This window comes from Papio anubis, chromosome 3, assembly GCF_008728515.1.
Source record: "Papio anubis isolate 15944 chromosome 3, Panubis1.0, whole genome shotgun sequence".
Lineage (NCBI taxonomy): Eukaryota > Metazoa > Chordata > Mammalia > Primates > Cercopithecidae > Papio > Papio anubis.
In genome coordinates, this window is record NC_044978.1 from 179,602,099 (window position 1) to 179,615,475 (window position 13,377).

The 13,377-nt window shown below is 49.9% G+C and overlaps 1 protein-coding gene across 6 annotated transcripts in view; it reads left to right on the plus strand.

The window, feature by feature from the left end:
- The window catches only part of TBC1D14 (TBC1 domain family member 14), a 122,124-nt gene that overhangs the window by 76,665 nt on the left and 32,082 nt on the right, over positions 1 to 13,377 (plus strand). For 5 of the 6 annotated variants that reach the window (XM_031664745.1, XM_021938253.2, XM_021938254.2 and 2 more), the window contains 3 exons: positions 7,177 to 7,295; positions 8,976 to 9,058; positions 11,732 to 11,849. In XM_031664745.1, coding sequence (XP_031520605.1) covers positions 7,177 to 7,295; positions 8,976 to 9,058; positions 11,732 to 11,849 — 320 coding nt within the window. Of the gene's footprint in view, positions 1 to 41; positions 225 to 7,176; positions 7,296 to 8,975; positions 9,059 to 11,731; positions 11,850 to 13,377 lie in introns of those variants that run through there. The other variant, XM_021938256.2, reaches the window with a different exon arrangement.

Here is a 13,377-nt window from a genome sequence, read left to right on the forward strand (position 1 = left end):
TGGGAGGTTCCTGCCAGGCCTGATGCGCCGAGCCGGCAGCACGGATCGCCTCGCTGCGTCTGCGCGCGATTGAGCGGCCTGCCGCCCCGCCCCGCCCCGCCAGCCTGAGGAGCCGCCGCGTCCGCCGGCCCGCCAGCGGTCCGGGAGGGAGGGAGGGAGGCCGGCCCTCCGCTCGCTGGGCATGGAGCCTCCGGCCGCGCGCCTCTAAGGCCCCGGCGTTCATGGTGAGTCGGGGTGCGGGCCGGTGCCTCTGCCTGCGCCCCAGGCCTGACTGGTCCCGGGGGCCTGTCCTGTCCGGGGCCTGCCAGCCCTGCGGCCCCGCGCAGGTGGAGTGTGCGAGTGTGCATGTGTGCGGTTGTGCGGGTGTGCGAGCATCACGTGCATCTGTCCTCAGCAGCCCGAAGCTTGCTGTGCACGCTGCTGATGCGCTCTCCTCCCTGGCACTCTTTGTGTCTGTGCTTCCACATATTTCCTTCTTGGGTTCCCGTTTACTGGGACGACGAGAGACAGCGCGAGCGAGCACGTCCTTTGAGTCCTCCTTACCCTGTTTTCAGAGCCGGGCCAGGCCCAGCAGCCCCCTTAGAGGCCAAAAGGGCTTCGCCTGCGATCCGATGAGCCTTTGTATGGAGATGAGACTGCGCTCCGAGCTCTGGAGCCCAATGAGGTGGTCAGGTTGCAACAGCAACCAGGCGTGTTAAAACCTAGTTCCTTTGAATATGTTTCATTCACCAGTCCGCATGTTAACTTTTGTGTTCTCGGTGCTCTGGGAGGAATATGACTATTAGAAAAGGACTCCTGAGAGTGCTTCCCAGAATGCCAGCATTCCCAGTAACATAGAGGACGCTTTCCAGGAGGGGACTGCAGCTGGTTAAAGAATCCAGGCCAGAGGAACCACTCAGGTGTTCTCAGCGGTTTTACTTACCGTGAGGTCAGGCTTCAGGGGTTACCCGGGGCTACCTTTTGGAAGGTGGGACCTTTGTAAGACCTGTGCAGGCCATTATACCCCCTCAAAATGGCAAAACGGAGCCCCTCCCAGATTCTAAATTAGGCTCCCCACTCCCAGACAATTGCTTTTACAAATGGCCACGTGTGAGACCAGCCGTGTTGCGGACACTTTCAGTCTCGTGCCCTTTTCCACAAGCAGCCCTCTTAGAGTGGAATGTTTTGAAGAGTAATTTCATAGTATATAGTGACACTCATACTCCTGTCATTTTTGGGCACCTGCTTTGGCTCTGCACCTTATGCTCGTTCTCATTTAGTCTTCAGTTGTAACAGAGGAGGAAACAGGCTTGGGGATGGAGGAGGAGCTCAAGGTCACGCTGCTGGTGGTGCTGGCTCAGACCAGGCCTGCTGCTGTCCCCCAGTGCTTCCCCAGGTCCTCAGCCTCTGCAGATGTGGTGGCCGTGCTGTCACGGCATTAGTTCAAGTCTTTTGATAGGTACCACTCGGATGGCCGGCCTGCCTTGGCAGCTTTATTCCAGGTGCACTGCCAGATCCTCAGGTTATTTTCACGGGTTAATCTTGATACTGGAGACAGTGGAGTCGGAGATTTAAGCACAGGATTTGACTGATGACCCTTTCTTCTTCTAGCTAAAATAGATTTCCAGGGAGCCAGAGGCCACGTTCCTGTAAGTCAGGGAGCTTCTTCTAGCAGGTTATTGACATCACTGGCTATATTTTGTAGTGTTCCTCCAGTTCATAAGTAGCATTGATGACCCTTCTTGTCTTTCTACCAGGAATACTTTCTTTTTTTTCTTCTTTTTTTTTTTTTTTTTTTTTTTTGAGACAGGGTCTTGCCCTGTTGCCCTGGTGCGGTCATGGCTTACTACAACCTTGAACTCCTGGGTTCAAGTGATCCTTGTCTCAGCCTCTTGAGTAGTTGGGACCACAGACACAGCACCTCTGTGCCAGGCTCAGGAATACTTTTTCATTGTTTGAGAATCATGATCCTTTCTTTTCCCTCTTAAGACAAATGTGCTTTGAAGCAGGCTTTCCCCCCTCTTTTTAAACTAATGTTAAACCTAATTCAGGAGTCTCGTGCTCTTCTTGTCTTTAGCACTGGGCAGATCACACGTGGAATGTAGACCCTGCCCCTGGATGCGTCTGAGGGGCTCCCCATACCTCACAGTCTCTCATCTGGCTCTCCCCTCTCTCCTGGGGCTTGTCCCAACACCTCTGGGTAGCGTGTTTCTGGAGCAAAACAACTTTGACTCTGCACCATTCCCGGTTCAAATCCTGGTGCTAACATGAAGAAGCCTGCTTGTGGGCGTCTCCTGGCCGCTGCTTCTGCCATCAGAGTGCCTCTTCCTCTTGGCCTCTAGCCCACATCTTACTTGTCTGTCCACTCAAGTGGCTCCTTTGTGGAAGCTTCCCATGTCCCCCTGGCCTCAGGCGTCCTGCCCTTCCTCCCACAGTGTGTGGCTCGCCCCTCCTGGCATGCCTCACGGTCTCACCTGTGTGGGAGCCTCTGCCTGCATCGTATTGCCCCTGTGGAGTGAGCCCTGCTGGGTTTGAGGTTGAGGGTCTCCTAAAGTGCCAGGCCCGCGTGGTCCCTTCCAGATTAGCTTCCTCTTTTCCACATGGCCCCTTCCCTCTTGCCCTGCTTGCTGAGCCTCTTGCACATGGCCTCTGCATGAGACTGGGGCTCTGCTCAGGCACCCTGCCTCCGTGCTTTTTTTCTTCAGCCTTAGCTGGGTCATCAGACCACACCCCACAAGTTGGCTGCTAGTGAGGTGCGCCTGCCATGTTGGTATGGTCTGGTCTTTCCCAGCGTGATTCCTTATAAGCTGCCCAGAGCAGGGACTTGGAGCAACTGTGCTTCTAAACTGGCAGCCTGCAAACTTTTTTGGAATTATCCCCAGTTAGACACTTTAAATTGAGACTCATTGTACTGACATAACTAGGTGTAAAGCTGAAGCAAACTGTCTTTATGTACCGTGTTTTATTGTTTTATTTTTTAAAAAAATGCTGTTATGACCAATCAAACTGATCTGCTGCTAGAACTTTGAAGAACCTTGTTCTAAATTGCTTCTGGGGGCTGGGTGCAGTGGCTCACACCTGTAATCCGAGCACTTTGGGAGGCTGAGGCGGGTGGATCACTTGAGATCAGGAGTACAAGACCAGCCTGGCCAACATGGTGACACCCCGTCTCTACTAAAAATACAAAAATTAGCTGGCCCTGGTGGTGCACGCCTGTAATCCCAGCTACTCGGGGGGGCTGAGGCAGGACAATCACTTGAACCTGGGAGGCAGAGGTTGCAGTAAGCCAAGATTGCGCCACTGCACTTCAGCCTGGGTGACAGAATGAGACTCCTCAAAAATAAATAAATTCCTTCTAGGGTTGTCCAGGGTGGCAGCTGTCACTTAATTGGGCAGTTTATTTAACCTGTTAGGCTGCAGGGCTTCTGACGAGCACAGCAACACAGGCATTATTACTTGGTTTAAACCAAGAGACTTCAAAACTTGGTCCCATGTGGAGACGGAGCTTGGGAATGAAAAGTTGGACCGAGGTGGACCATACCAGTACTTGCCTGGCACCCAGAAAGGGCTTGGCACTTGAGGGAGTGAGTGGCCAGCCATTTTACATATGTTATCTCATTTGACCACCACAGTGGTCTGTACAGTTGCTACTGTTTTATAGCTGAGAGCAGGTTGAGAGACAAGACGACTCACCCAAGCCAGTACCTAGAACTCTGGTTTTCTTTCCAGAGCCTTAACCCTTGCTAGCCCGACCCTAGGGCTGACAATCCACAACTGAGTGTTCTTTCTCCAGGTGCTGTTTCTTCCCCTCCGGGATCCTGGGAGCGAACAGTCCTCTTTCTTGTTTCTAAAGTTGGTTTGTCTGGCCTGGACAGTGAGCTTACTGTTGTCACTTCCAGGTCGCCCTGGGAGGACCGGGTCTAGAGCAGGACCTGTCACCATTTCCAACGCCGTTTCTCTTCTAAAAGGCTGCCTGACGTTTTGGAAAGGGCATTTGTCTGGGATTTCAAGTATGAGCAGGCCAGGCCCCCTCTATCACTTTGTTATTTTAATCATGTCTTGGTCTGTGATTAAAACATAAGCATCTGACCCTACATCTCTGCTAATCTGTGCGCTTAATTCAGTATTTGAGGTTTCGGTCATGGTTGTGAAAACTACTGAGATTGAATCTGAATGATGGATTATTTCTGATGCATGCCTGCGAGAGGCTTTTGTGAATTCTGTGATGAGGAATGTGGCTGCGGAACCCCAGTGCGTGGCCTGTGACCCAGCTTCCTCGCTTGCCCGCTGGGCGAGTCACAGACACCTCTGGGTCCCCACATCCCTTTGGTGCACAGGGAGTGCTGGAGAAACGGCAGCCCTTGTTGGTCTGTGGCACTTGCTTTTTCTTCTCCTCAGACCTGAAACCACTGGAAAAGGCAGAAAACCGTGCCTGCCTCAGGTAGCCTGCATCCCTGCTTTTTTTTTCTTGAACTTTTGTTGGGCCATCTGACCACAGCCACAGCTTCACGCTGGTGAGGTACAGCGTGTCCTTGTGCAGCTGCCTTGTTGGCTTGGTCTGGGGTGGGGCAGCCCCTTCGGGGGACTGGTGTGGAGGGAGATGGAGTTAGCCCAGCATGGTCTGGGGGTGGGGTAGCCCCTTCGGGGGGCTGGTGTGGAGGGAGATGGAGTTAAACCAGCGTGGTCTGGGGGTGGGGTAGCCCCTTCGGGGGGCTGGTGTGGAGGGAGATGGAGTTAAACCAGTATGGTCTGGGGGTGGGGTAGCCCCTTCTGGGGGCTGGTGTGGAGGGAGATGGAGTTAGCCCAGCGTGCGCGCGTAAAGCACTCAGAAGTGCTGGGCTTGTTAGCGTCAGCCGCTGCCGCTGTTTGTTGCCGTTGGTAATAGTAAGAAGCTCTGACTGAAGCGATCTGACGTTTCTGGTCGTGACTCAAGGCTTTTACTTCCTTTTACTCCTACTTTTTGTATCTGTGCCGTTGGCAGCTTGGCAGGGCTCCTGGATTGTTCTTTGGCACTAGAGCGTGGTTTTCTGCCTTTTCCGTGGTTTCAGGTCTGAGGGGAGAGAAAGCTAGTGGCGCAGAGTAACAAGGGCTGCCCTTCTCCGGCAGTCCCTGTGCACCAGAGGCTGTGACGTCGCCTCATTCCTTCCAGCCGCCCTCACGGGGTGGGGCAGGCGGGGTTTCCCATTTTGCAGATGTGGAAAGAAGGCTGAGGGATTTGACGTGAGTACCTTGCCCGAGGTCATCGCTGGTGGTTGGTGGATCTGAATTTGCTTCCAGAGCTGTTTGGCTGCAGAGGCCACACCTAAGCCGTGTAGGACTCAGGCTTTCCCCTCTAAAACTGCACACCTGTGGGTTTGAGTGTATTCACAGATGATGTTGGGCCTGCTCAGGGCGGCAGACTGGAAGGAGTCCTGCAGGCCCAGCCTTGCTGGCTGTATGCGTCAGGCAAGTCACTTCACTTTGAACCTCAGTTACGCTGTCTGTAAAATGGGTGACACTTACCAAGCAGATTGCTATGAAGACAAAATGAGTCCACATGCACAGAGCACACAGAAGCCGATGGGCATGGGCATCCACATCCTGCCACGGCTGATTTTGGGCCCAACATCTCTAGCCTTGGTATGCATTTCACCAGACCAGGCTCAGCAGATAAGTAGCACCTCATGGGGTATGTGTTACTAATTCTTGTTAAAATACAGCATGCCTCAGAATCTTAACACACAGCTTTTGGCTGATTTCCTATGAAATTGGTGACTTTGACATTCAGGTGCTAGACTCGAAGCTTCATGAGGGCCAGTGTTGTGTTAGGTCACGACTGTGTACCCCGTACAGTGTAGATGCTCAGATGCTTGAATCCAGCAGGGAATGAGTCCGTGTTTTCAGTTTCTGGTAAGTGGAAGTAATTTTAGAATTGTAATGAAACCATGTTAAGCCACAGTAGACAGTGTTAAGACATGTGACCATGTACATCCAGGTGTACAGAAACCGCCCCTCCCAACTGCTGCTTGGTGCACATCCTTCTCATATCCTGTGTATTTTGAGGAAATAATCTATTTCTTTTTACTTTTTAGAGGCCTTTCTGGCTAAGAGAATAATTGCTTGCTGCATAATTTCACCGATAACACCCCTCTTGACAGCTAGTGTCCCTGAAATTCTTTTAGCAATTTCTTACCACCTCATGACAAACATGAAATCTTAGGTTAACGCTACCTTTCTTTGTCCTGTCTTCTCAATGAGATTATCTTCCCTTCAGGGGCAGTCCTGAGAGCCTTGTCTGTAATATCTTGTTAGTTTTCTGTAATTATCTTAAATGATTGTGGTTTTGATTTTGCACAGAGCGAAGTACCCACACATTATTTCAGAAGCACCAACTTGTTCGGCTCTCCTGAGTTGTTCTGGCTGGGCGTTTGGAATGTGGGTCACCAGGTGTGACTGAGCTCTTGTGGTTGCAGTGCGTGGGTGAACCGGTGACCCAGTGGTGTGGAGGCTGCTCTTAGATTTCCAGGGCATGGCAAAACTATTTACATAACAATTTGCAGTGGTGGCTTCCCAGTGGCCATGATAATAATCAGTTAAAATTTACAGTGTCCAGAAGACAGAACACATGCCTCTTACCCAGGAGATAGGAGACCTGAGGCAGCGTTTGATGATGAGATCCTTTACTATTTCCCTACCGGCGAGGGAAGCGCACAGTCATGTCATAAAGCAGTGGTCTCAACTTTGGAACTCTAAGACCCCTTTAGGTTGGGCGCAATGGCTCACATCTGTAATCCCACCACTTTGGGAGGCTAAAGCAGGTGGATCACCTGAGGTCAGGAGTTCAAGACTAGCCTGGCCAACATAGTGAAAACCCGTCTGTACTAAAAATACAAAAAATTAGCCAGCCGTTGTGGTGGGCGCCCCTGGTCCCAGCTACTTGGGAAGCTGAGGCAGGAGAATTGCTTGAACCGAGGAGGTGGAGGTTGCAGTGAGCCAAGATCACGCCACTGCACTCCAGCCTGGGTGACAGAGCGAGACTCCATCTCCAAAAAGACCCCTTTAGTCAGCGGCTTTTCCTTCTGAATAGCAGGAAAGATTTTCGGTGAATTGTCCTCGAAATTGGCTTAAAAGAGTTTCATGACAGAACAACTTTCTTGCGTTCTGAGGACTTCATTCTATCTGAATGGACCTGGAGTCATCCTGGTTTCTTTGTCCTAGGAATATGAAGACAAGGCTGGAAGACCTAGCAAGCCACCCTCTCCAAAGCAGAATGTGAGGAAGAATCTTGACTTTGAACCACTTTCCACCACTGCACTCATCCTCGAGGACAGACCAGCGTGAGTTTAAGAAGAATCTCTGTAGAGTGTTTGCTTTAGGAAATAAGTACAGCTTGCTAAGCACCTTTTTGTTAGAGAAGAACTAGGGTCAGAAAGGGAAGACGAATAAGCCAGAATTACTTCTTACTCCCTATATTAACATGTGTTCTGTAATGATAGTAAATGACCAATTTGGAAAACTGTCCTATAGCATAGAAGTTTTGACCAGGATTTTCCACGCAGGTGATTTTTCTTTTTTACTTTAGCATTTAAAAATAAGTTGTCGGCTGGGCGCAGTGGTTTACGCCTGTAATCCTAGCACTTTGGGAGGCCGAGGCGGGTGGATCGCTTGAGGTCTGGAGTTCGAGACCAGCCTGGCCAACATGGTGAAGCCCTGTCTCTACTAAAAATACAAAAAATAGCCAGGTGTGGTGGCGGGCGCCTGTAATCCCAGCTACTCGGGAGGCTGAGGCAGGAGAATCACTTGAACTGGGAGGCAGAGGTTGTGGTGAACCGAGATCCACTCCAGCCTAGGCAGCAAGAGCAAAACTCCATCTCAAAAAAAAAAGAAACAGGGTGTCTTCTACTGTTAATTCTTATCCTTGAAAATTTGTGTTGGGGAGATAAATGGAGGACTGGAAAGTTAGAGGCCATCAGGAAAAGACTCTGCCCTTTGAAGACCAGTCATTTTCATGCTCTGAAAGGTGAACGGGCGGACTCTCCTGCAGCAAGTGATGGTTGTTTAAAATGTCCCAGTGAATGTGGATCCTGTTGTGTGAGGGACACAGGCAGCCAGACACTCCTGCCCTCCCTTTACCCCAGTGCCAGTACAGTCACAAGCACGCTTCTGAAAGAGAGCACGAATTGCATTTTTTTAATGGGTTTTGAAGGTATGCCAAGGTGCTTAGAACTAAGGTGCACATCTGTATATGTAAAAAGACAAATGAACCATGTAGCTAGTACAAAATCTTTTCACTTTAAAAATCTGGTCAGGAAATGTCGTTATACATACATGTAACAAATGCTGTTAGAGCGCCCTGCTTCAAGAATTAAGTGTTGACAGTTATTAGGGTATTGCAGTCAAATCAAAGTTTCTTTGGAGTGTGGGGTGAAAATATACCAAAAGATTAAGTGTTTATTACTGTTGCAGTTGTGGATAATTGTTACTTTCTTCCTGCTAATCTTTATCATTCATTTTTTTTTTCTTTTTTTCTTTTTCTTTTGAGACGGAGTCTCACTCTGTTGCCCAGGCTGGAGTGCAGTGGCGTGATCTTGGCTCACTGCAACCTCTGCTTCCTGGGTTCAAGTGATTATCCTGCCTCAGCCTCCCGAGTAGCTGGGACTAAAGGCACGTGCCACCATGCCCGGCTAATTTTTGTATTTTTCAGTAGAGACAGGGTTTCACTGTGTTAAATCAGGATGGTCTTGATCTCCTGACCTCGTGATACGCCCGCCTCAGCCTCCCAAAGTGCTGGGATCGCAGGCGTGAGCCACTGTGCCTAGCCCATTCATTTGTTTTATAGTGAACTTGTTTTTGTAAGAAAGTATTATAAAAGCTGGTATAAGAACTGTGTAATCTTAAAAAAATGAGTGTTCAGTGTTTGAGCTTTCTATGTTTTAGGAAATTATGTTTCAGGTTTTTTTCTCAAAGACTTTTATGTGGTATTTATAATGGTGAAAACTCATTTCTTTCCTATCAAGAAATCTCCCAGCAAAACCAGCTGAAGAAGCTCAGAAGCACAGACAGCAGTATGAAGAAATGGTGGTTCAGGCCAAAAAGCGAGGTAATGGAGTTCACACTTGCTGGGTTAGATCGGGCAGCACAGGATTTGTGTCCTTCTGGTTATTTTCTTTTTACTATTTAGAGTCATAGAACCTGAACTTCAGGCCTTGAAATTTGTAGTCTTCCAAAAAAAAAAAAAAAATGCATGTGGAAGGCCCCCACAAGTGAAAACGGGGCCGCAGGGTGGCATGGGTGGGCCACAGGGACTCGGGGATGTTGAGGCAGGCAGAGAGGAGAAGCGGTGAGACTGCAGGATTTGCTGGGAGCCTCCCAAGGAGGCCTCTCTCATCCCAGAAGCCCCCCGAGGCTGTCCTGGGTGGGCTGTAAAGCCCCAGGCTTTGGAGCGGGGTGCCTGTGTCTCTCGTGGAAGGTTACTATCCATTCCTGGTAGCTTTATTCAAGAGAAAAGCACTTTGAACTGACATGAGAAAAGTGACTGTGTACGATAGACATACCAGACTACAGAAGGTTTCGGCCATCAGTGATATGTACACTTCTTTCCCTCTCTGGGTTGTTTTGTTAAATTTCCAAGAAGATGTTTTGATAAAATTCCTTGCAACACTTAAACTCTTTTTCTAGGAGATTTTAAAAATATATAACATGGATGTGAGGCCAATTTGGCTGTCATATCTGTCACTCCATTGATCACCAGGGTTGATTTGGCTGATCTGCTAGCTAGCCCGGTGTCCCCTTCCCCACTGGCACTCCATGTGGGTCCCTCCTGAAGCTGTGTGTTTGGTCAAAGAGAATAACCATCCCCGATAGAGGACCGGTCTTCAGTCAGGGTGTATGAGTAGCTGCACTCCCCTGCTGGAGCCTCCAGACAGGCTCCATTTGTAGGAGAATGTACAGTCGTCAGGCTTCCAAGACTCCAGACACATCCAAATGAGGCACTGCATGTGGCAGTCTGCCTTTCTAAAAATAAAAATAAAAAAGACCAGGCACAGTGGCTCACGCCTGTAATTACGGCACTTTGGGAGGCCAAGGAGGGTGGATCACCTGAGGTCGGGAGTTCGAGACCAGCCTGACCAACATGGAGAAACCCTGTCTCTACTAAAAATAAAAAATTAGCCAGGTGTGGTGGAGCATGCCTGTAGTCCCAACTACTCAGGCGGTTGAGGCAGGAGAATCTCTTGAACCCAGAAGGTGGAGGTTGCAGTGAGCCCAGATCATGCCACTCAGCACTCCAGCCTGAGCGACAGAGCGAGACTCTGTCTGAAAAAATAATAAATAAAAATATAGAACAATGTGGTGTATATGTGCAGTGGAATAATATTTGGCCTTAAAAAGGAAGGAAATTCTGGCACATGCGGCCACATGAAGGAATCTTGAAGATACCCTGAGTGAAACCAGTCAATCCAAACAGGACAAATGATGTGTAATCCACCTCTGTGCGGCCCCTAGAGCAGTCCAGCTCACAGACAGAGGGTCGAATGGTGGGTGCCAGGAGCTGGGGAGACAGGGAGTGGGGAGTTAGTGTTTGATGGGGACAGTTTCATTTGGGCCAATGAGAAAGTTCTGGTGATGGGTGGTGGTGTGGTTGTGCAGTCGGAATGTTCTTAATGCCACTGAACTGTACAGTTAAAATGGTAAATTTGACCACACAGAAAAAGAGTATATGTAAACTAAATGCATGGTATTTCTCAAAGTTGCTATTTGTAGATTAAGAGTAATGCTCAAGGCTGGGTGTGGTGGCTCACACCTGTAATCCCAGTACTTTGGGAGGCCAGGGCAGGCGGTCAGGGGTTTGAGACCAGCCTGACCAACATGATAAAACCCCATCTCTACTAAAAATACAAAAATTACCTGGGCGTGGTGGTGGGTGCCTGTAATCCCAGCTACTCAGGAGGCTGAGGCAGGAGAATCACTTGAACCTGGGAGGCGGAGGTTTCAGTGAGCCAAGATTGTGTCACTGCACCGCACCCTGGGTGACAGAACAAGACGTAAAAAAAAAAAAAAAAAACAGTAACGTTCGAGCTGTTGGAGTCAGCATGGAGCCTGCATTTGGAAGGGGATAGGGCTGGGAGCACAGGAGGGGCTTCTAGTAATGTTCGGTTGTTTTGATCAGGATGGTAGTTTCAGGGATTTTTCTGTTTTGTAGTAACTGAATCATGTTCTTTTTTATCTTTTTTTTTTTTTTTTCTTTTTGAGAGAGAGTCTCGCTCTCTTGCCCAGGCTGAAGTGCAATGGTGCTATCTCGCCTCACTGCAACCTCTGTCACCTGGGTTCAAGCAGTTCTCCTACCTCAGCCTCCCAAGTAGCTGGGACTACAGGCCCCTGCCATCACGCCCAGCTAATGTTTGCATTTTTAGTAGAGATGGGATTTTACCACTTTGGCCAGGCTGGTCTCGAACTCCTGACCTCAGGTGACCCGCCCTTCTTGGCTTCCCAAAGTGCTGGGATTACAGACGTGAGCCCCCGCACCTGGTCAGCTGAATCATATTACTCTTTGTGTACTTTCCTGTATAGATGTTACACTTTGCAAGCTTATTAAAGGGTGGATAATGCCTAACCTTCTGGAGTCCATCTGGTGCAAAGTGAGCCCTGGAGCTGATGCTCGCTCTGCTTCATGGCCGTTTCCTGGTGTGTTTGCAGTGTGACAGGAAAATCACCTTGCCTGGAAATGGTCCATATCAGTTAGTAGATCGTTGTTTTTCTAAATTGTGATTTCTAGAGCTGAAAGAAGCCCAGCGGAGGAAGAAGCAGCTGGAAGAAAGATGTAGAGTCGAGGAAAGCATTGGAAACGCTGTGCTCACCTGGAATAATGAGATCTTACCTAACTGGGAAACAATGTAAGACATGGCTGTGGGTGCGACTGAACTGCAGGGCATTTCTGTCTAGAATCTGTGGGCCACAGCCTTGGTCGTCATAGCCAGCAGTGACACCCTGGATGCAGCGCGTTGAAGTTGCGTCATCTTCCTTCCCTCTACGCTGGAGGGGTAGAGACTGTGATAATCTCTTCTCCTCCCTTCCAGTTCACCTTCTTCTCATCTCCTGAGCCAGCTTCTAAAGCATGAGTTGTTGTCACCTCCCTTAACCTAGAATTTCAGTAACTTCCTGTGACTCTCAGTACACAGTTTGAACCCTTAGCTTAGCGGGCAACACCCTTACTGAGGTGGCCTTCCTTCCTCGGCAGCCTCACCCTCGGATGCCTCTCCTCCACTTGGACAGAGCCCTCTCCCTAGGGAGCCCTCCATAGGTGTTGCTGCTTTTAAACCTGGGGCCTCACATGTTCCAGGCCCTGTGCCCAGAATGCTCTTGTCCTGTACCTCCTCAGCCAGCTAACTCCTGTGTGCTCTCCAAAGCTCAGGGAAGACTTTGCTGCACCTACCCTGACTGTAGGGCCCTGTGGTTCTCTGTCCTCACAGCCGTCTGTTTAGGCCTCTGTGTTCCTCTCTTTGAGGATAGTGACCCCAGTGTCCAGTAGAGTGCACCTGGCAGTCTGGCAGCTGCTGCCGTCTTTACATCTGAGGGGCAGCTGTGGATCTTGTTTTTATTCTCGTGTTCAGAACGGTGGGGGCCAGTGTGCAGGCGGAAGTCCCAGGGCTGCACACAGAGGCATTTGGGGAGCTTGGATGCCAGCTTCTCTTCTACTGTCATCCCACATGTCAGCACTGCAGGGGTCACACGGCCCTTCTCAGGGTCTCCACTAGGAAAATATGCTCAGAGCATTCTTTTTAAGGCAGTGTCCTCAAAAGGGTTGATGCTGTCAGGAAATGCTTTATACCCGTTCTCACAGGGGATCTAGTAACAAGAACAGAGGTTCTCAGAATGCTTACTGCTCCCACCGAGGAAGACCACTCTGGTCCATCCTACAGGGCTCTGGGTTGGATGTGGTCTGAATGCATTGCATACAGACCCGCAGCAGCTCCCGTTGACTGCACACAGACGCTGCCTGGCACTGTTCTGGGTGCTTTTGTACTTTATCTCACTTCATCCTCACAGTAGCCCTTGGGTGTAGGTTTCATCATCTTGACTTTCGAGAGGACAGTGTAGGTTTAGAGAGGACAGATGATTTGTCCAGATTCCACAGGTAAGAATGGAGTTAGGATGCAGCCTGCTTTCTGCAGCTTCATGCCTGTGCTCCCCACGATGCTGCGTTCAGAGGCACCACGTGGGCCTGGTTTGCCCAGGCTGTTGGCAGTGTGTGTTCCTTGTCCCAGCAGAGCTGAAGGACTCTGTACAGTCCAGAATGTTCTGAGTCAGCAGTTCTTCTCTGCAGTTAGAGCGTGCCAGCTCACATCTGGGCGCTGGGCCTGTATTGGCGGTGCGGCAGCCGTCTGCTGACTCTGCTGGGGTCTGCTTCTGTCTCCAGTGCTG